The 24179-nt window shown below is 31.3% G+C and overlaps 2 protein-coding genes across 8 annotated transcripts in view; one reads left to right on the top strand and one right to left on the bottom strand.

Annotated features, from left to right (window-relative positions):
• Positions 1-128: 128 nt before the first annotated feature.
• On the top strand, positions 129-1502 carry LOC139489849 (putative per-hexamer repeat protein 5). Its single transcript, XM_071276695.1, has 2 exons — positions 129-176; positions 885-1502. Exons 1-2 carry the CDS (start codon positions 129-131, stop codon positions 1500-1502), a joined length of 666 nt encoding a protein of 221 aa, XP_071132796.1.
• Positions 1503-5412: 3910 nt separating this feature from the next.
• LOC139487766 (protein outspread-like) overlaps positions 5413-24179 on the bottom strand; it is a 55703-nt gene continuing 36936 nt past the window's right edge. For 4 of the 7 annotated variants that reach the window (XM_071272836.1, XM_071272834.1, XM_071272839.1 and 1 more), the window contains 13 exons: positions 21667-21786; positions 19761-19829; positions 14090-18199; positions 13271-13378; positions 12414-12512; positions 11831-11939; positions 11254-11374; positions 10568-10711; positions 9773-9896; positions 9375-9461; positions 8439-8568; positions 8002-8124; positions 5413-7289 (listed from right to left, as the gene is read on the bottom strand). In XM_071272836.1, coding sequence (XP_071128937.1) covers positions 7174-7289; positions 8002-8124; positions 8439-8568; positions 9375-9461; positions 9773-9896; positions 10568-10711; positions 11254-11374; positions 11831-11939; positions 12414-12512; positions 13271-13378; positions 14090-18199; positions 19761-19829; positions 21667-21786 — 5460 coding nt within the window. In that variant the 3' untranslated portion in view covers positions 5413-7173. The remainder of the gene's footprint in view (positions 7290-8001; positions 8125-8438; positions 8569-9374; positions 9462-9772; positions 9897-10567; positions 10712-11253; positions 11375-11830; positions 11940-12413; positions 12513-13270; positions 13379-14089; positions 18200-19760; positions 19830-21666; positions 21787-24179) is intronic. The other 3 variants (XM_071272837.1, XM_071272835.1, XM_071272840.1) reach the window with 1 other exon arrangement.

The raw sequence follows: 24179 nt of genomic DNA, 5'->3' as shown, positions 1-24179 counted from the left end.
TAAGGAGCCTTTGCTGTAGTTTGGCTGGAACACTTTATATCCAGGAAAAGTTAAACAACAGGATCTTTTCCCCTGAAATCTAAGTGTCTATTGAACCAATTGGTCATTTAAATAGAAGAAGATGTGATATGATTACCTATGAGACAACTATCCACCAAAGTTCAAATGAAGAGGATGTAAGCAATTATAGGTAACTGTACAGCATTCAACAATGAGAAAAACTTGTACTGTATGGTTGTCAATAAAAGGCCCCGACATGAACAATATCAAACAATTCAATTGAGAAAACTACCGGCCTTAGTTTATAACAAAACAATTTTGAAAAACAAATATGACATCTGACTGGGGACAGGCACATATGTATAATTTGTATAAATCACTAAATATAAAAAAAATAATGTTAGAGGTCCATATCTTACACACTTCCTCGTTGAACTCATTGTAGCATGCTTGCATCGAGTAATAGAGGTCATGGGTTTCAATCTTCAGTTGAAAAAATGTTTGCTGCTTCTCCCCAAGCATTTACTAGTAAAAGCTAATGTCATCAATGTCAGAGTAATGTTGTGGTAGAGTGAAATGTCTTTCTGCTGTTACTGTGTTAACTGGCATATTAAAATATTGGGCTTAGCATTTTGTTGCAAGCAGGGTTTATATTCATATCACATTGACAAGCCTAGTCCTGATATGCATGTTATATTTGCCACTAGACATTATCTATATTTCAAAGGATCATGTGATATTAATTGATCGAAATAGTTTGGGTATACACATATTTGAAATGCTTTTGATTAAATGAAGCAAGGTTTCCCTAAAAACTCAACAATTCCATGAAAAGTACTAACAAGTCAAAAGAGACAACAACCTGACCAAAGCTTGAAATTTAGGGTATAGGCAATGTGACAGGCAGACATAAGAGTATAGGCAATGTGACAGGCAGACATAAGAGTATAGGCAATGTGACAGGCAGACATAAGGGTATAGGCAATGTGACAGGCAGACATAAGGGTATAGGCAATGTGACAGGCAGACATAAGAGTATAGGCAATGTGACAGGCAGACATAAGGGTATAGGCAATGTGACAGGCAGACATAAGGGTATAGGCAATGTGACAGGCAGACATAAGAGTATAGGCAATGTGACAGGCAGACATAAGGGTATAGGCAATGTGACAGGCAGACATAAGGGTATAGGCAATGTGACAGGCAGACATAAGGGTATAGGCAATGTGACGGGCAGACATAAGGGTATAGGCAATGTGACAGGCAGACATAAGGGTATAGGCAATGTGACAGGCAGACATAAGGGTATAGGCAATGTGACGGGCAGACATAAGGGTATAGGCAATGTGACAGGCAGACATAAGGGTATAGGCAATGTGACAGGCAGACATAAGGGTATAGGCAATGTGACGGGCAGACATAAGGGTATAGGAAATGTGACGGGCAGACATAAGGGTATAGGCAATGTGATAGGCAGACATAAGAGTAAATTTATTGATTGATGGATTGTTGGTGTTTAATGTCACTATTAGAAGTCTTGTCTGCATTATGACAGCCAGTATTTATTGGTGGAAGAAGTCGAGTGCCCAAAGAGAAATACAGACCTTTGGCACATAATAGTATTATCTTTGTGATCAATTCACACACAAAAATATGTTGACAATATCATACACTTAATCTAACATCTGGAACAATAAATTATAGTGTTTTGAATACACCTTGTCGCTATTTGTCCGCCATTACTGGATACCACACAGGTTCCCGTAAAATTTTTATGTCATAAAACAAAATATCAGGGATAGCTTACTGTACAGTATCAGTTTGTTCATTGTATTTTGCAGTATGTTAACCCGTTGTAATACATCTTCGCTAGACATTGTTCTCATTGGGAACAATACCAAGTCCTTATTTCCAAATTAATAAAAAGCCCAAACAAACATCAAAATAACAAAAAACAGAAAGTGCTGACCTATGAGTACTCAAAGTTACTAAATGTAAAAAATGAATATTTGGTTTAAAGATTTTATTAGTATGTGTCTCTGTTATATGTTATGTGGCCTTAACTTAATTTAACACCCTGGTGGTCTGTTTGTTTCCAGGATGACATTTGTTTAAACCTTTTAGGTTGACAATATTAGGTCTTTACATTGGTTACGAGGAGTATATGTTAGTCATAAAAGCTTTGATCTTAATTTCATGCCAAAATGATCAGGTTTAGTTTAAAGATGAGGTATGTTCCAAAGTGACTACATGAGACATAAAAAATTCTTGGTAAGTCGTCCATCGTGGTCCGTCGTAAACTTTTACAAAAAATCTTCTCTGAAACTACAAATTTAACCAAACTTGGCCACAATCATCACTAGGGTATTTAGTTTTAAAATTGTGTCCAGTAACCCGGCCAACCGACCAAGATGGCTAAAAATAGAACATAAGGGGTAAAATGTAGATTTTGGCTTATTACTCTGAAACCAAAGCATTTAGAGCAAACCTGACAAGGGGTTAATTTGTTTGTCAAGTCAATATCTATCTGCCCTGAAATTTTCAGATGAATCAGACAGCCTGTTCAGGCTGTTGTTGGGTTGCTGCCCCTGAATTGGTAATTTTAAGGAAATTTTGGCGTTTTTTGGTTATTATCTTGAATATTATTATAGATAGAGATAAACTGTAAACAGGAATAATGTTCAGCAAAGTAAGATCTACAAATAAGTCAACATAACCAATATGTTCAGTTGACCCCTTAAGGAGTTTTGCCCTTTATAGTCACTTTTTACAAATTTTTCGTAAATTTTTGTTATCTTTTACAAAAATCTTCTCTGAAACTACTGAGTTAAATTTAACCAAACTTAGCCACAATCATTATTAGGGTATCTTGTTTTAAAAATGTGTGCGGTGACCCAGCCAACCAATCAAGATGGCTGCCATGGCAAAAAATAGAACACCAGGGTAAAACGTAGATTTTGGATATAACTCTGAAACCAAAGCATTTAGAGCAAACCTGACAAGGGGTTAATTTGTTTGTCAAGTCAATATCTATCTGCCCTGAAATTTTCAGATGAATGAGACAACTGGTTGTTGGGTTGCTGAATACTATTATAGATAGAGATAAACTGTAAACAGCAATAATGTTCAGCAAAAGAAGATCTAAAATAAGTCAACATGACTAAAATGGTCAGTTGACTCCTTAAGGAGTTATTGACCTTTATAGTCGATTTTTAACAATTTTCATTAATTTGGTAAATTTTTGTAAATTTTTACAAAATATTTTCCTCTGTATATAAAGGGCCAAGTTTACTACAGATAGAGAAAATTGCAAGAAGCAAGAATGTTCAGTAAAGTAAGATCTACAAACACATCACTATCACCAAAACACAATTTTGTCATGAATCCATCTTTGTCCTTTGTTTAATATGCACATAGACCAAGGTGAGCGACACAGGCTCTTTAGAGCCTCTAGTTTTTCAAGTACCATTATCAACAGATCAACTATATTACATGTTCTACTGTAGGTGTATGGAATGATTGTAAGGTGTACCTATATGTCTTATCTGGCAGGTATCATCTAACCTTTGGTCTATGTACAATTTGTGTTTTGGTTCTTTTTTCAAATACTATAAGCAATTGGTCAACTATATGTGGTGTTTTGTATGACTGTGATGAGTGAGTCTGGCAAGTTTCATCTGACCATGACCTCATTTTCATGGTTTATAGTCAATTTTAGTTTTTTGTGGTTTTGTCTGTTTTTTAAGTACTAAAAGCAATATGTCAACTATTTTAGGTGAATGGAATGGTTGAAAGGTGTATATGTCTGTTTAACAAGTATCTTTTAACCTTGACCACATTTTCATGGTTCATTGGTCAAGATAAAGTTATTAGGGTTTTTTTTGGTCTGTTTTTCAAGTACTTTAAGCAATATGTCAACCATATTTGGTGTATGGAATGGTTTTAATGTGTATATGTCTGTCTGGCAGGTATAGTTTGACCTTGACATTATTTTCATGGTTCATTGGTCAATTTTAAGTTTGTGTTTTTTTTATGTTTTCAATTATCATAAGCAATAGGTCAATTATATTTTGTGAATAAAAAAATTGTAATGTGAAAATGTCTGTCTGACAGCATTAATCTGACCTTAGTTTCTGTGATGTTTTTTTTTTAAGGACTTGCAACATAAAAACAATGGTCAGTAGGTGAAACATTTCAGTGTTTGGACTTTTTTTTTTTTTATAAAATTCTGTATTTGGAATTTGGATTCTCTTTGTAAGTCAACATAACACTTTAACACCAACAGCAGCAATCACAGGGTTCTGTGTGTTGAAGACCATACTTTGACATGTAATGGTTTACTTTTACAAATTATGACTTGGATGGAGAGTTGTCTCATTGGCACTCATACCACATTTTCTTAATATTTAATATATCTATAATAGTAGGATATATATTTCATGTATTAGAATAACCAGTAGAAGTACAAACAAAGACAGCAATAAATATTAAATTATTTTAATATAAAAATGGTATTGTATAAATATTTGGCTGTAAATCGGTTAAAGACTTTGAAATTATTACCCAACCCACACACATTTTTAAATTAACTTTCAATAAATATGTTAACTTTAGCACTGACTTACAAATCTTTCTTCACATCAAAGTACTACAACAGCAACATAACTTAGTAAACAACAACCTTTTTTGCTTTATATAAAAGTCCACCTTAATTCCTATGGAAATCTGCACCAATTTCTTTCAAGATTTTCCATGTCTATAACAATTGTAGTAAATACAATATACATTGGTTATGACTAAAATAATTGTTTTATATGGTTAACAAATGGTAAATCATAAATATTGGTAATTTTTTCAGGAAGGAAAACTTTTTACTTTAAAAAAAATATATAATAAATAATTGGTTTGTTATAACTTAAGTTTCTCTCATCATTTGTTGGCATAAATTGTAATAATTTTTAACAAATCTGAATTTGAAAATTGATCTTTTATATATTAAGTACAAGATAATATGAAATATCATAAGTTACTGATTTTTTGCACACATCTACAACGGGACTTCAAAAATCCTATAATGAATATACATGTTTGGTTTTCTAAACTATACACTATGGAGGCCCCTCATGGGGGGGTCCTAGTAATCACATAATCACCATTTTTTGGCCAATATAATCACATAATCATTAAATATTTGCTTATCTTTAGTAATCAAATAATCATAAACTAAAAATACAGTCCTAGGTAATCAAATAATCATGAAATATTTGGCTTAATAATCAAATAATCATTAAAAAAACGGCCAAGTAATCACATAATCAAAAACCCCATGAGGGCCCTCACTATGAACCAACTTCATCTTGGTTACATTCCATCGTCTGGTTTAATTGTTATTTTGTAAGACAAAATAAACAGTCTGGTTTAATTGTTATTTTGTGACAAAAAATACACATTCAAGGGTTAAATAATAAACTAGCTAGAATTCCTGAATAAAAAGGCACAATAATCATATAAATTACACATGATTATATATATAGTACGATCACAATATCTATAAAAATATATGATATGGTGTAAATTTAATGGACAGATTAATTGTCATGGTTACATATACACACAACCGATAAACATACAACAAAAACACACTAATACACACATATATATGTAGGTATGGTACACTTACAAGTCTTTAAATCATGTAAATGGAATCATAAAATACAAGAAAATAATGAGAAAACGAGAGATTTGGTCATTTTTAGTTCAATGGTGATCATGTATAATTCATGTATAATTCAGTGGTACTGAACAAAGAAATTTAAAACATTGATTTGATACTCACAAAGGATTTGTAAAGTCTGAAAAATTGAATTCATATAAAATCAACATGCATATTATCATTATTTCCTTACACACATATAGATGAACTGATGAACCAACAACGTTTTTGGACATATATTACTATGGGTATTTTGATATTGGCAGCTACCAATTTTCAAATAAATTTTCTTGTGAAAGAAGGACAACTAAATTTCTGTAATGGACCCACAATATGGTCCACTTTGTATTGCAGACTCCATTTACAATTTGCTATAAAGACTTGTCTAAAGATCACAGGAATGATAAGCTTCAATATTATAAATGATTAGTATATGGTACTACATACAGAAGACGAATAACTTCAATATAATACTTCTATGTAAAGGTGTCTAGGATATGGTATTACATGATATATAGGCAACAGATCTACGGTATTGATATTACACTGGTTAATAATCATTCATATTACACTGGTTAATAATCACTGATATTACACTGGTTAACTATCACTTATATAACACTGGTTAATTATCACAATTCACATCAAAAGCAATATCAAAATACGTCAAATATAAATAAGTACATGCCTCAACCTTGGTTTTTTGTTAATTGCCCTTCACCTGCAGTGGTTCAGTCCTGTTAAAGACTTTTGTCATAGTGCACAAAAATATTAATTCTAGTAAAATATACAGTAGCTTTATAAAGCACTGGTTATTTAGGTATGCGTTTAATTTAATTTGTAATTTAGTGAGAAAAATAAAATAAAACAATAAGTATTGTTATTTGTGAATCTTTCTTTTAAACTTTTACAACCTAACAATTAACAACCTATCAGTATCAAAAAAACTTTAATAACGAAAATCTTTTAAAAGTTTCCATTTTGTGGATATTTCAAGCTTAATTTTACAATTTCAGATAATACTTTCTTTTTTATTTATTTTGTACTTTTTTCTAAAACATCCTTCGTCCGTATTAAATCAAACACTTCAATTTATACACAGGTTTTGAAAACAATCTATGTAATTACAATTATTGTCAAATTTTTACAAATGACAACTTAATTTGTAAATATTTGTAAACGTAAGGCATATAAAGAAAAGTGTATGTCTATGGTGGATCAAATATGAGAAAAAAATCATCTATTAAAACATTTTCTCGTCAAAATATTGCAGGTAAAACTTTTATGGTTTATCTAATGGTAGATAAATGATTGGCAGTAATTTTTTTGCTCTGTCCATTTCATATTATGGTCTTGATACAAAAACAATTCAAAGGAAGACAAATATAATTTGGCATGAAATGGGCATGAAGATTTTCCTGTAACTTTTTATTGTATCTTTTGCTGAATATACAATCTCATCAGGATTTAGGAGATCTTGTCAATTTCTTCAAATCTTTGCTTTTCCCAAGACTTCCGACTGGGCGACCATCAAATACATATGGAATAGAGGGACTGCTTTTTGATCTTTTTAAGTCTGAAATGGAAGAAAGAGTTATGTGTATGAGCTGGCACAAAGATAAAAATAATCAAGAAATACAAACAAATTTGGAGTAAGCTGAATATAGAGACTACTTTTTACCCTGAAATGAACATAAGATTTGTCTAGATCATTACTCCAAAATGAAATGGAAGCTTGAAATGTAGCAATAATACATTAATGGAAGAAATATATTGCTTTTAAAAATATCTACATATATAATGGAAAAAATTTCTGTACGACTGTTGGCTATGGGTTTGAAGTTTTCAAATGTTTATTTGTAATGATGAGAGGACAATGTTTCTTTTCATGTCTCTTTATTTCATTTGGCAATGGTTTTGTCTTTTCTTTATTTAAAATAAATATGATTTTTAAATTCTGTTTTTTTGTTTTTTTTTAATATTTAGTTGTTTTCATTTATAACATTATATATATAAACAAACACAGTTGTGGTAACTACACTTAATATCTGAAATATGTAGCACAGCCATGATCCTATGTGTTATTTTCAATTTCTTTTCTTTCACAGTTTTTTTTCCAATGGAAACTTGTGAAGTAATTGAATAATATAGATTTGAAAGTGTGTAGAGTTTTTTTTATTAAAAAAAGTAACATTGCTTAAGATTACAGCTTGGACATAAAACAGGAAACATCAATACAAATATTTATTTTGAAATTTTAAAAAAATATGATTCACACAAAAGTTTACCTCTTGCATCAATATGCCTCCTTCTATGTGAATCTCTACTGTGATGTTCAGCAGCATCCTTTTTATTAGGAGAAGTTGTAGGCTGGGGACTTGGACTTCTAGCACGATGGTGAAAGGATGGAGCTGGAAAATAAACCAATACTATATTATAGCATGCATCAAACACTCATACTTTGTGTGCAAAAAAATCTTCATCAATCTGAAGATTTAAGTCACTCAAGTTTTTAATTTTCTACATATATTCAAATAATTTTAAAATGTTTTTTTCTTGCAACAGATTAAGACCATTGGTTGAGAATGTATGATGTCTTGAAATTCATGGTGTTATACCTTCCAAAATGATTTAAAGTTTGAATTTGAATTATTGGTAAAAACTCCTTTATATCAAAGTGACCCATTTCTATCTGATACAAATATTGGTAAGAATAATAACATACCTCTACGCAGGGATCTAGATGATTTGGCTTCCTCTGCACGTTTCTCTTCTAATATTTCTTTTAACTGTTTCTGGGATTCCTGGTATTTCTTGTTCAGTTGGAAATATTGTGTCATGCTTACACGTTGTTCCTATAAATGAAAAATATGGATCCTTTATAACAATCGCTTGTACTAAATTTTATAAAAGCCTGCACAGAGTTAATTAACAATCCTGAAAATCAGTTTGTCTTATGTATACTATAAATAAGAAATAACCTATTTAATACTTTGAAGGTATCATTTAACTGAAAGATTACAAAGTGTCCTCAATATATGCTATATACATAAAAAGTATCTTTAGGACATGGTACAATGTGTAGTTTTGATAGTATGATGAAATGTTGAAATAAGCATGGTAACATTTTTTTTTTACTCTTTGGTTGCATTTTTGTCTCTGTGACACATTTCCCATTTCCACTCCATATTTTATTAAATTTACAAAAACTTTCAAAGTCAATAGAACATGACCAAGGGGCTGGGGCCATAGAATCTGCACTGAAAGAGATGTGACAATGCTAATATTTCTGCATATCGAATATCGTTGACTTAATATTTGCATGTCCCCTTAAACTGAATTTATCAGTGGCGGATCCAGAACTTTTCCTAAGGGGGGGGGGGGGGCTCTGACTGACCTAAGGGGGGGGCCCTCTCCAGTCATGCTTCAGTGATTCCCTATATAATCGACCAAATTTTTACCACGAAAGGGGGGGGGGGGGTGGGCCCCCCAGGGCCTCCCCTGGACCCGCCTAAGTTTATCATGTAATAGTGCAAACAAGCAAAGAATTGCTTGCCATGATTGGGTAAATAAATAACTTGAAAACTTAAAATTGAGTATCATGCTCTCCAAAATGATACAACATTTTAAATAGGTCATTTAAACAATAAAAATAACTAACCTCAGAACTTCTATCCAAACTGTTCTGTAAATTCTTTGTTTGTGATCGAAGTTTCTGTAATTCAGCATCCTTTACTCTTACCATAATCTGAAATTTCATGAAAAATTTGTAAACTAACAGATCATCATTTTGAAAGAAAAGGGAGATAATTCATAAAATCACAAATTTCAACTCTATTGCTTTTTGTTTGTTTGTAATCACTGTCAAGCAAGTTAGAAAGATTTTTTAATCTCACCAATTTTTTAAAAGACAATTTTCAAATACATCTTCCAATTTAATAACTCCAATAACAGCATTCACTAATGAAACTTTTTTTGTGTTATACACCTCAAACATCTCTCATTTATTACATTCATACAGACAGCTTTCAAATGTACATGACTTCTGAATAAAGTTACCTGAGCATCATAAAGTTCTTCTTCTATGGTACCATTTCCTGGAACAGAGGCCATAGTTCTGTTTTGTATGAAGTCCTTTAACTTTCCTATCTCCTCATTGACAAGGTCTTGTAATTGTTGATTACTGAAAATATAATTTATAATTGAGATAAGGCTAAAATACATTTTACTGTTATACAAAATGATAATTCATATATTGTTACAATAGCACAATCTTTATGTGAACTTGCATTTTAATTTCTAAAAAGTTACGAAAGCTATGCACATTTGGACAGTGTTATTTTTGTGTTACTGATTGAAGATTCTAGGAAAATACAAAATTTCTAATTTTGCAAGTATTCTAATATATAAACTCATCATAGATACCAGAACTAGTTTTTTTATATACGCCAGACGCGCCTTTTAAGACTCATCAGTGACGCTCGAATCCAAAGAAGTTAAAAAGGCCAAATAAAGTATGAAGTTGAAGAGCATTGAAGACCAAAATTCCTAAAAGTTTTGCCAAATCCAGCTAAGGTAATCTATGTCTCAGGTAGAAAAGCCTTAGTATTTCAAAAATTCAAAATTTTGTAAACAGTTAATTTAAAATATAACCATATCAATGATAATTTTATCACTTTCGAAATGATATATATTTCTTTCAAACATGATGTTGAGAACTTTAAAACATGATATCTAAAGCTTTCAAACCTGATATCTAGAACTTCAAAACATGATATCTAGCTCTTTAAAACATGATATCTAGAACTTTCATGTAAGACATTTAGCACTTTTGATCTAGATGTTAAACATTACCTGGTTGTTAGATGTTTAATGTGAGTTTCATAAGCTGATTTTGTATTTCCACTCTTAGATTCTAGTACTTTGTAATCTTCACATTTTGAATCGTAATGTAGTCTTAACTGCTTCAATTCTTCTGTTGTTTTACTCATTTCAGTCCTAAAATAAATATAAACATAACTTCAAGAACAGCAATGGAATATAATTGTAAGGTTTTAATGATAAATTGGATTGATTGATTGATCAGTGATTAACGCCACTTTCAGCACTGATGTGCTTTTTCTTGACTCAGTTTTCATTGGTGAAGAATTTAAAAACCCAGTGCCAATAGAAAAAATACATTTAATATTCATTAACAGCTAAGATTTTCGTACTGATCAAGGAGTCCAATTTTGTTCAATTTTTGCCATGATCAGTAACACAACTTAACAATATTTTCATAATAGTGGAAAGAAAAGAGTTTCAAATTTGAAAATTGCACATGACCTTGTTGTTAGACTATCCCAAATCAGAAGTCTGTTATTTAGTGGTTTTCATTAATTGCTGTTTATTAAAAACTGACTAAGCTTAGGAATTTGTTCATTGTTAAAACTGTATAGTAGCCTATAGTTGTTTTTTTTCTTCTAATTTGTACTACTGAAACACATATTCTCCATATTTTGTTCTTTTGCTCATGTCAAATCTAAAGAAAGTATACATACTCATGACGTCTCCTTATTTCTTCCACAAAATCATCAGTAAACATAGATTTCAGAGCATCTCTGTATTTTTGCTTTTCTTCTTCTAAATCCTCTTCATATGCCTTTCTCATGGCATCCAAAGCTAAGGTAAATAACAAATAATACAAAATAAGGTTTAATTAAACACAATTATAGTGTTTTGGGAATATTAAACTTCCCATTCTTACATCCTAACAGGAGAAACTCAAATGGAACACAATACAAATTCATCTATAACTATACATTTAACAAACAATTATTACCAAAAATCTTCTCATCTACAGGCAGATTAATAGAACTTAACACACATGCAGTAGTTTGAAATAGAACTGCAGCATACAACATTTTAGAGAATGATAAATTTTTAACTGACAACTGAAAATTAGCTATGGGTTGTGTCTATCATACATCAGCAAAATATTGATTCTTATACATATAATTTATTTTCTATCTTTTAAGAAAAATCATAGTACTCTGATATCTCATATTTATATAAAAACATTTTTAACTCTCAATAGTCTAAAATACTTAACTGTGGCAATATGTTCCAAAGACTTACCTGCTTTTGTGGTTTTGATTTCCTCTGCCAGGGCATCATCTTTTTGTTTCTTGAGAAGTTCCAGTTCATGCTCATGGTGAGATATATCCAGACCTGGGGTTCCAGGAGGCTATAATTAAACCAAATACTTGATATAAATGTAAGATTTAATAAGTTTAGAATTTGTTTGATATTTCCTGTTCTGTTTATGAAAAGATTAGCATTCAACATTTGTTCTTTTAAAATTTTTAAATCATGTGTATGTTATGCATGTCTAAAATCCTTTCTAACTAATGAAATTTATGAAAAATTGGTTTTAAAATGAGATAAGTCCTTAAATGATGATGCATCATCTTAAGCCTAAACGTACAACAAAAAAGGTATATCTTTTACATTACATATCAATCAGAACTAACTGGAGCTTGGTCAAATTTCTTTCCTCTTACAAACAGAATCTGATATGCTTGGGATTCCAAAATTTGAAGAAATTAAGGAACCATTTAAACATTTTTTTTACACTGAAACACATAAATAACCCAATCACTATAATAGACATAAATATTGGATAAAAATATATATTGTTTACTAATAATTTGTCCCTCACTTCTAAGTTAGATGTTGAGATGGATATTCTTCTATCTGGGTAAACATCTCCATCCTTAGCAACAGGGGACATAACTGCAGCTGGATCATCTGTTGGATCCTATAATAAAAGACAATAAAAGTGTTATTATTTTATAGTGTTATAGACAGAAGGAACTGAGGCAATGTGATACATGTATAAAACATTTCATAAAATAAAGTTATTTTTTTTCTCCTTTGAAATACAAAATGTGCAAGAACTCAATGAACAAAATTATTCATGAATCATTTAAGATTCTTTCAAACTGATACTAACAATTGCATGATTCATTTTCCCTATAATTCAAATGCATATTTTTTTCTGTGTAACCATGGGCCTCTGATTGGCTGAACAGGATGTAGAAATACACAAACAGATCCTTTTGGAATGGTGACATTAAATTCAACGCCTCATGCAGGAAGAGTATCATGCTTCCTCCACATTTAAGAAACCTTACAATAACAGTTGTGTAGGTGGCATGTTAGAAATATCTGCCCCTATCCAACATAAACTAATTTTCCAGTGGCGTTTTCAATCCTTCATCTCATACCTGCCACTTTGCAGACTTGTATTTTTTGTTATGTTCTGCCCTTTTTACAATATGCACAAAATATTTGTCATTGAATATTATACAAACAATCTATCATTTGTCATTGAATATTATACAAACAATCTATCATTTGTCATTGAATATTATACAAACAATCTATCAATTGAATTCACACATGATTCCTTTATTCTCACTTAAATATGTTTACTTCATTCACTGTATGCTCAGTTGATTGTGGTTCAGAAAAATAAATCTTTGAAATAAAAAATATAGACAAATTTAAGCTTACCTCAATAGTCAGGAAGACTGCTTTGAGTTCCTCTATTTGTTCTTTCAGTTTCTTTACCAAATCATTATTGACACCTCCAAGTGACGACTGGATGTCTTCTAATAGTATCTGAAATATCAAGTCATCATTGGTTAATTATCTATGCAGTTTAGCAATTTTTACTGTCCAATGTTATCATTGGTAATGAAATCATTCCTTACAATAAAAATATCTACATGATTACTTTTTATTTTTTCTTTATTGTGTCAAATTTGTTTCTTTATATTGGTTATTGAACCATTCTGTTGTTTTGAAAATATGTATTGAACCATTCTGTTGTGTTCATGTTCATGATGTCACTGTAGTTTTTATGTTTGCATTGAATCATTGTGTTGTTTATAAATATATTTGTATTGTATCATTGTAAAAACATATGAAATGATTTATATGTACAGAAATAGCACATCTATGCTGTAACATCTTAGGTTTTATGTCATCTTATAAAGAAATAACTTACCAAAATGGATTATTTATGTTGTAACATTAACTGTTTTATGATTTGTTATATACAATAAAAACTTACCAACACAGCATGTTTATGTTGTAACATTTTATGTTTTATGTCATGCTATAAAGAAATAACTTAACAAAATAGCATATTTATGTTGTAACATTAAACGTTTTATGTTATGTTATATGTTATATGTTTATGTTGTAACAATATATGCTTTATGTCATGTTATATGTTTAATGTCATGTTATAAAGTATTATACCAAAATCAGATAATTATGTTGTAACATTTTATGCTTTATTTCATGTTATATAAAGTAATAACTTACCAACACAGCATGTTTATGTTGTAACATTTTATGTTTTATGTGATCAGGCTCCTCCTCTTCGTTAGCTTTGATGGCACAGACAGCTGTCATTATATCCTGCCTAACTTGTTCTAACTCCTCCTCGTGATCTATCTTAACACACACCAATTCATCCTGCATTCTCTTTATACGATCCTCATATTCACAGATCAGAGATTCTTTTTCGGTTTCATTGCTTTCAGCCACAGTTTCCATTCTGATACAAATGGCCGTCATTTCTTGTCGCAGTACATCTAAATGTATATCATGTCTTTCTTGTGCCACAGAAAGCTCGTGATCAAACATGGAAGCAAAGTTTGTTAATTCTTTACTAAGTTCTGGATTATCACTTGTGATGGATTGTAATTGTTTAAGTTCCTTATCCAAATTACTCAGAACTTCACATTCATCTTCAAACTTGGTCTCTAATATTTCCTCAAACACAGATAATGAAGACTGAATATCGCCTTCTGAATCTTTACTAATTACTGAAGTCAAGGCAACTTTTTGACCAGACTCTAGTTTGATTTTCAAGTCTCTCATTTGTCGTTCATGTTCTAATTTCATTTTGAAGGTCAAATAGGTCAACTGTGATTGAAATATGGCTTCCTTTACTAAATTTTCTGAATAAGAATCCATATTTTCTGGATTGAACAAGCCAATATCAGGTAAAGAATTGACAAAGTTTGTCAACTTTTCCGATTCTTTGTTTTGAGACTTCAATTCCACAGATAAAGTTTGCTTTGAAGTAGCTTCATCCATTAGAGATTGACTAAGAGCTTGAGAATGTCCATCAATGGACTGGTTTTCTACCTCAACTACAACTGGTACACTATTAGATTGATTTAAATGACAAATGTATGTTAACCATCCTTTGGTTACAGATTTCTGAAGTAACATATCTGCTACCTGCGTAGATAAGGTTTCAACAGTTTCTTCCACGTCTGTTGATGGATCACTTACTTCATCAAATATCTTTGGTATCTGAGACAGCAGTTGATCAAGGTCAGACTGAAGAGTTGAGCAAATCTGCTGACTTTTATTTTGTTCAAAGCTATTACCTGAATGAAGTTCTTGCAATTCTGTTGATTGTCTTTGAAAGATTCTTTTGAGTAGATTAATAAATGATTCTAAAGCTTGTTTTTTATTTTGTGATTGTTTGATTAGAGATAGAACTAGTTTTAAATTTACATCAATACTTTCTGACACGGTCTCATGTCTCTCTATTAGTTCCTCTGTACAAAATTTTCTTTGTCGAATGACTAAATCTTGAACTTTTTCATGTTCAGTATCAGTTCTATATTTATCTTTGATTTTTTGTAAAGCTTGGGTGATTTCCCCTTGTAAAAGAAATCGAGTGACTACCTGAGCAGTGGCATTGTCTAATAATTCTCCTGATCGTTGTAATTGTCGATACACAGAGGAATCTACTTGTGAACGGAGAAACACTTCCATAGCCATAATTGAAGGATTGTCAGAAATGTTAAGTGAAGACAAAATAGCAGTATCATCTGTTGGGTGATGGTCATCAGTTACAGCACATGATGCCAGCTGACCTTCAAGAATGATTTTTTCGGCAAGTACAGAAGCATACATCGACACAACATTACCACTAGTTGGTGAGTGAGATACACTATCTACTTTCTTTTTGAGTTCATACAGAACTTGGTTTAGAGAGTTTATTTCATTCATTAATTGGTCCCGATATAAATTGGTCACATGGTGTTGCTGTATTAATGAAGCCATTTGCCCTAATACAATGGCCTCTACTGACAACCTGTCAGCATAAACATGAAGCTTATCTTCATATCCTAAATGTTTTCTTTTGGCAGCATGTTCCTTATCAACAAGAGCAGACTGGCAAACTGTTTTTTGTTGTAAAACCTGACCAATTATTTCAAAGTCAGAGGTTTGAAGTCTTTGGTACGGTGCAAGATATTCAAATAACTTGTAAATTTTATCGTTAATAACTTTAAGACCTTTGGCATCTAGTACTTCATGTTCTGTAACTATTTTGTTAATGTCCTTTAATTTCTGTTTCACGTCATTCACACAATTTTTAAACATATGAACAGAAGCAAAACTTCCAGGTACAACACCAGACTTAGCCATTCTAACATTTTCTGTAAATCGAGTAGTTAAATTGTCGATTTTTTCTCCACATTTCTGAAGTGTTGACCTAAGCTGTTGACTGTCACCATCAGCAGCTGAATCATTGGCAGAGCTAAATGTTTGATCACTTAAATCACATGTCAAGTCCTGAATTCTATTGTTGGTCCTTTCTAACTGTGACTTCATTTGTTTTAATTTACTCAAGATATCACTAGGTTCACTTTCATCATCACTTTCACTACCATCTTCTTCGGAACTTTCAAAACTATCAGAATCCTCGTCAATCTCACTTCCTGTATCCTCGTCCTCCTCAGAAGGTGGGAGGCTAATGTTTGGTAAAACTTGTTCCACTATGCTAATTTTCTCCTCTAACTGACTTAACTGTGCTTCAATTTGTTCTGATAATTCTAAGGAATGTCTTCCCTTTTCAGTGGTTTTTGGTTGTGCTTTAGGCATTTGTTTGACACTTTTCTCACATCTACTGTATAACTTTTCAAGCTTCTCTGACATTGCATCAATCTGCCCTTGATATCTGGTTTCCATATTGCGTAGTTTTGTGGTAAGTTCCTTTTCACTATTTTTCATCAATTCATATTGTGTATGTGAATCCTTCAATTCAGATTTTAACTTTTTAACTTGAGACATTGCCTCTTCAAATTTGCTACTCATTTCAGAAGATGACGAGTCTTTCTCGGGAGATTCCATACCCAACTCTTTTGATCCTTCCTTTAGAATATCTAACAGTTTGTTGCAATGACTATGAACATCGTCCACCATTTGAGCCACACCCACTAACTCCACATGGTCTTCCTCCTCTTTATCACAGAGATAATCACTAAATATTGTCTGTATATCCTCTACTGACTGGGTCAACTCCTGCATTTCCGATTCAATCATGATAAAATTATGTATCATTTCTTTTACCGTGGAATTATCCGATGAAGTTGAATCGTTGGACCTTCCACGAGAGTCCTGTACTTGCATTTCTAATCTATTTACTGCATGTTCAAGCTCTGCTTTCTCTTTTATCAAGTCTGATAGCGATTGCTTTTCAGTTTCAAGTTCTTCCATTAAGCTTATGTTCTCTTTCTTAACATCATCATATTGTTTCTTATATGATTCCGTTTCACTGTCAATCTTACTTCTGTCTGTATGAATTTTAGATTTTGACTTTTCCAAATCTTCCAATTTCTTTTCTAGTTTTTTATTATCTTCCTTGAGTTTTTTAGACGAAGTTTGCAAGTTTTTCAATTCTTGTAGTTTTGAATTGTATTCTTCAGTGACATCGCACATTTTCTTGTCACATTCTATCATTTTCTCTTCTAACTGATTGATTATTTCATCTTTTTCTCCTATAATATCAGCCATATTGTTTGTCAGAGAGTCGGATTCGTCAGTTTTACGTTGAGCTTCCATCCATTGCTTCTTGAGATCTTCCATGTGTTGTTCAACATCATCTCTCTCCTGTGCAAATTCCTGCTCTAACTCTGCAATCTGATTTTCATAATGTGATTCTATTTCTTGAAGTTTTCCTTCTTTCATTTTTAATTCATCTTTCAACAAGGCTACTTTCCTATTGGTATCATCTAAATTATCTTTCAATCTTTTTTTTTCTAATTCGTATGATTTTATTTGTCTTTCAAGTTCGTTACATCTAACATGACTCGCTTTTAATTCATTATCGAGGCGTTTATTGTCATTTTCTTTTGCAGTCACGCTGCTTTTCTGCCGTTCAAACTGACCATTTACTTCCTTTAACTGGTTTTCTAAACTACGTATCTTTCTATTCCAGTCATTAGATAATTTCATGAATTTATCTTTTTCCTGCTTCAGTTCTTTCAGTGCTTCTGAAAGAGCTTTTTCAGTTCCAGTTAGTTTTGATGTAGACATAGCAAGTTTTGCCTGAAGTGTTTCGATATCTTGTTTTTGTTTTTGAATTGTTTCTCTTGCCTCCTTCACTTGTCTTCTCATTGTTGTAACCTGTAAAATAAATAATTATGAATTTTCAGTCATATATTTACTTTACAATGTTTTATCAAACATTGTTACATTTTGAAGTTTGAAATAAGCAATTGGTAGAACGGTAAGGGTCAAGTTTTACTAGTAAAGTCTGAATGTTTGTTTGCAATTTTTTTAATCATATAACAATATTTTATTCAAAAAGTTATGTTTACAGGCAAAACTGAAGATGCCCAAATATCTTGCATGTTTTAATAAAATATGAGTGAACCTTTTTTGAAACTTTGCAGATCTAAATGTTTAAATGTTGTCAAACTATTGTTAATAGTAACTGAGATTATTATCTAATTATGAAAAATATTGTTCAATGAACGATGAAAAGGAGGGGAAGGTTAGATAAATCGTGTCATAAGGACATTTATACCATAAATGTTTCTACACAAGAAATACATTTCACCTTTTACTTATAGAGACTGAAAATATGATCTAATCACCAAAACATCAAATGACTAATGAACTATAATGGCAACAACTTCCAGGTCAGATGGACATCACAATCATTATACACCAAATATAGTTGATGTATTACTATGTACCTGAGAAGCTGACTTAATATATGAGCAAGAAACCACAAAATGTAATTGAGGTCAGATAAACCATGTAAAAAAGAATTAAAATACCATCCAATCAATATACCAAACATAATTGAAATATTACTCACAGGAACTGAAAAGATTATGTTATTAATAAACAAGAGTGTGTCCCCAGTACAAAGATGCCCCATCCGCACTATCATTTTCTATGTTCAGTGAACCGTGAAAATGGGGGGAAATCTCTAATTTGGCATAAAAATAAGAAAGATCATATCATAGGGAACATGTGTACTAAGTTTCAAGTTGATTGGACTTCTACTTGATCAAAAACTTCCTTGACCAAAAACCAATAACCTAAAGCGGGACAGAGGAACGGATGAACTGACGCACAGACCAGAAAACATAATGCCCATAAATGGGGCATAAAAATATTTTTTATCGAGTCACTGAACCAAGAAAATAAAGTCAAGGACAACATTTATATTCCAGACAGAAACTTTATATCACATTTGTTTACAAGATTACAGTAGGATTACTGGTACCTTCTTAAATATAAAGCTTTATACAGGTTAACAACTGCATCTTAATATGCATCAATATGTCCTGCATTCTGTTGCATTCAAATTTGTTGACAGGATAAAAGTTTTAACTTTTAACTTGACACATACAGAGTAACATAATGAAGTGACCATTTTAAATATATAAACATAGTTAATCCAAGAGTTGAAACAAATAACACAAAGCACAAACAAAATAAAAATCCTCACATGCATAATATATAGACTGAAATACAAAAGCAAAACAATATTCAAAACACAACATGGATTTCATGTGTACTGACATCTACAAATTTTAACATCTGACTTGAAGTCAAATGAAACATTCTTTTAGTTACTTAGCAATGCTACACATGTGAACATTTCATCATCTCAGCCTCAAACATAAAGCAGATATACAGTATATATAGCAACAGAGCATTTCATACAAACCTGCGTAGAATCTTGATTTTGATCGTTGTACATACTACGTATTATAGGACTTTCTAACCCAGTCTGAGGCTGTAAAAACAGTTAACCAAAGCTTAGTAACAAAGCCGAAATAGCAAGCACTAAAAACCAATGGTCACATGTTACTTGAGTTGTTTATAAAGACCATCACCACATTCCTTTGTCTAGCCCTTTCAAAGCATTATCATTTTTTCTACTCTGTTTAAGTTAATACATTGTACAAGACAATATCCCACAAGAAATTCTTAAAGTAAGATAAAAAAACATTATCAAGCAACATGTGACCATGAATCAATAGTTAATTCAATTTCTGTAACCATATGACATGTTCAACTTTATAATGTTGTTTTTTTGTATTGATATTTTTCTGAAAATTTCATTTCTTTTTTTATTCATTGCAATAATTAATGTTCACTTCAGTTAAAATTAGTACAATTACCTGTCTCAAACAATTTATGAAATAAAGATTTGTACAATTAAATTAAAAATATATAAAATGAAAGTAATAAACATGCAAATGGCTACAGATAAGACTGAAATAATAAGAAAACTAAACCAAATTAGCAAATGAAGTAGCTAAAACTCATAAACATAATGAGGGCTACTCAAAAATATCTATTTGAGGTGTTGCAAGGCCTTTAACAATAGACCACTTTCGAGTTCATCCGTCACCGGAAAAAACTCGTCAATTATACGCGCCTTTATGACGTCATTTACCAGATAGAGGGGGTCGCCTGTATCCCTGCACTATTTACGTTCATCAAGCGTCTTGGTGATCGTCATTGTGCAGGATAAACTAGAAATAATGGTTGTTCTGTAGGTACTTAATGACAATTCCCTAATGACATCAATGCGGATTGTCAATTTTGAGAATTCAATTTGTCGTATAATTCGTACAATTATAGAATTATAGTTTTCCAACCACTCGCTCAACATTGGAATGGAAGTGACGACGCCCCTTAACGCACAAATGACGTTCACTAAAACCAGAGTTTTTGACGGAAATGCATCGAACTCGAAAGTTGTCTATTGGATTTGTACTAGTTGCTAGCATAATATGGTGTAATTTTAAAAACATGATGATTTCATGTAAAAAATAAAAATGCCTTTTAACACTCCCATTCAGATATTCCTGGAATAGCCCTGAGCTTATTATAAAGCTGAATTAAGCTTTATGTCCTTTAATAGGCATAATGTAAGCTATCACTATAATCTAGCATCTCATCCAAAAATATCTACTATGCCTAAATTCTAATTCAAACTGTTCTCTGACAATATACATTTGTTGCCTAAATCTTAACATATATATATTTGTTTTTAAATACAGAGTGTTGTACTTTAAGTTCCAAACTTTATATGAAATGCTATTTCATTAAACATATGTGACATATATAAAATGAATGACTGAAATAAGTCCAGTTATTTACCATCATTTTCTATGTTATTGGACATATCTTTTCTCAAAAAATATTTTTAGTTTACAAATATTTGCTTTATACCATGAGGTATATTTAGGTACACATTTTCAATTGGTCAAGACGTTTTGATCAAACTTCCTTATATTAGAATGTAATAGATACATATAAATATTACATTTTGATATTCATTTCAATAATTGGAAAATAAAAACTTGAAGTATCTAAATGATAAGTATTAATGGCAGCTTCTGAAGCACTCAATTTTGCGATAAAATTAAAGAAAGCAAAAACAACAAAAACATTAAATTACAAATTAAAGCAAACCATGGCAAACATAAGATTAGCAGAATTTGTAATGAAGCTCTGTAGCATCATATCTACATATTTGTGCAAACTATCTGCCTGTGTTCATCTACGGTCGAATGATCTACGGCAGAACCATGCTAGAGGGAGATAATCAACTTGTATACCTGTGTTACGTCCTTTTCTCGTACTGCAGTTTGTAATCGATTCTTTAAATCCATGTTTGTCTCGTGTAATTTTACAATTTCGTCATGAGTATGATCCAACTGGTCCTTGAGGGAATCAACCTGCAATTATATTACCATTATACTTTTAATCATTCTTAAAACAATGAATATTTCTTCACAGGGACAAATTTAGAAAATTGCAATAATGAGAATTATTGATAATTTTTTTGTGCTATCATTTCTGAATTAATTGCTGTATAAATGTCTCCAATTAAGGTACAATGTAAAGTGAGGAGAAATTAAGTGATAGTCCATTACCCCTCCTATCCAACTATTATCCAGTCTTGTTTTAATGTTTTATAAATCATCAGTTGTGTCACAATCTGTTTATTAAAGAAAATCACAAAAATAAATCAATCTATCATACTGTAAACAAAAGGTATGCTGTAAAGAAAGTAAAGTGTGTTAAGCACCACAACTGTCAAATAATTTTTCCTTGTTTAATCTCAGAATTATAAATAAATGCTGCAAAATTACACAACACGGCTGTTTACTTAAAATCCCTCAGATACTTTATTGTCTTTATTTTTTCTTCCAAAGTCAGGCACAAATATGAAAATGTTATTGATCACCAAGAGACTGAGTTATCCCTTAAGATCACAAAAGAATATCATATCAATTATCCCATTTTTACGATTGTTCTCCAGAAACTAAAGTGCAACTGTAAACAAAACACTAAAATTATCCTACCAATTTTTTGCTCTGAGACATAGCTGCAAAATTGAATCACCAGTCAAAATATTGGCAGCTTCACAATCAAATCTATCTTTCTTAATGCACTTTAAAACTGATCCTTATTTTATGCTATTGCTTTGTCCATAAAACAGTGATTAGGTTTATTGGGGAGCTTTAAAACAAGATAACTTTTATGACTTGATGACTACCATGTCAAGAATCAATAATTCAAAGGCTACTTGCAATCAACTATCAATCAATGGTCAAGGCGGGATCAAATCAATTTCAATGAATCTAAACATAGCGATTGTTACATAGATTCAAGATTTTATCATATTTAATAAACTCTAACCCTTTCAATTTCTATTAACAATAAATCAAAAACTATTTTTGTCTGAAGTCTAAACATCAAACAAAATTCCCATCTTATTCTATTTGAACTGCTGCCGAAAATGAAGGAAATGTTTTTCATGGCCTTACCTGGTAAATTTACCTGACCTAATGGGACTTTTATCTGAATGTTAGCTACTTTTATCATGTCTTATAGATAATTACAGTAAATATAATCTTTTTGTCAATCAAAAATAATCTTTTCCTCAACTTTCTAGCTTGTAAGATAAATGTGTAAAAATTAACTTCTACTTGCTAAGTACAAGGTTTGCTGTTTTGGGGTGGTTTAAAATCAATCAAATCTTTAATAAATCAGAAATCTGGACTACATTTACACCTTGTTATCTGGGAAAATCAGTAAAATATTAAACTAAGTAAGGTGAAATGTAATCACTGTCTTTATATGTAGCTTATATCTAACTATAACCACAGTAAAAGTGAATTGAAAGCAATTAATTTTACCCTTATCTGACTAAACATTTGTCTTAAAAAATTGCAACCAAAAATACAAGTAAAACAATCTACTAATGCATATAGGAAGACAAAGAAATTAAACAGAAACCTGCAACCATTTCAAATAGTGATAAATTTTCTCACTGTATATATAAGTTGTATGAAATTTTGTTTTTTAAGAATAGTTTCCTATCAATTCAGCTAAGAGTTTTTGAACTTTGGTTATCTATCACAAAGTTTATCTTATTACATAGTCTGATTATCAAAGATATAATGCCACTTTCTACACCAAGGACTACATGATTATATGTTTTTTGTATGTTGTTTTAAGCAATAAAAGTTGGTTTTTCTCTTGAATTTTTTTCAAATTTTGATATGCCAGAGACCTTACTATAATGTACCCGATGTGGCATACAGCAATCTCTAATCAGTCAATCAGTACTATACAGTATTTTTATCCTTATTGTTGAAGGCCATAAAGTGTCTAGTAGTTTATACAATATGTTTATTTTTTTTATTGTGGAAGGCCATAAAGCGTCTAATAGTTATGTACTTCACTGTCATTTGGTTTTTAGTGGATATAGCTGTCTCATTGGCAATCATACCACATCTACTTTTTTGTATAAATATATAATGATGAATCTCATTAAGGTGAGTTCTAATGACGGAAATGACTGACTTTCCAAAAGATTACCTTTATAAACGCAGGTAAAAATTCTAAAATCCATTTATAGCTGTAAATACTACCGAAGTGATGCCTGAACTCTAACCTCATGTGTACTGATGTGATGCCTGACCTTTCACCTGATGTGTACTGGAGTGACACCTGAACCTTTACCCAAGTATTGACAGGACTACAACTATATAGACCACACAGCTATGCACGAAGAAAATTAAATCCTCACAAAAATATATGTAACATACGATATACCCAC

This window comes from Mytilus edulis, chromosome 9 (genome assembly GCF_963676685.1).
Source record: "Mytilus edulis chromosome 9, xbMytEdul2.2, whole genome shotgun sequence".
Classification (NCBI taxonomy): Eukaryota; Metazoa; Mollusca; class Bivalvia; order Mytilida; family Mytilidae; genus Mytilus; species Mytilus edulis.
The sequence above is the reverse complement of the archived record's forward strand: the minus strand, read 5'-3'. Positions and strand labels throughout refer to the sequence as shown.

Bases quoted from the DNA above. Each gene is read 5' to 3' on its own strand.
- LOC139489849 (XM_071276695.1), top strand. From the start codon at position 129: ATGATTACCTATGAGACAACTATCCACCAAAGTTCAAATGAAGAGGAT. The intron at 177-884 runs GTAAGCAATTAT...CTTGAAATTTAG, and splicing joins AAAGTTCAAATGAAGAGGAT to GGTATAGGCAATGTGACAGG.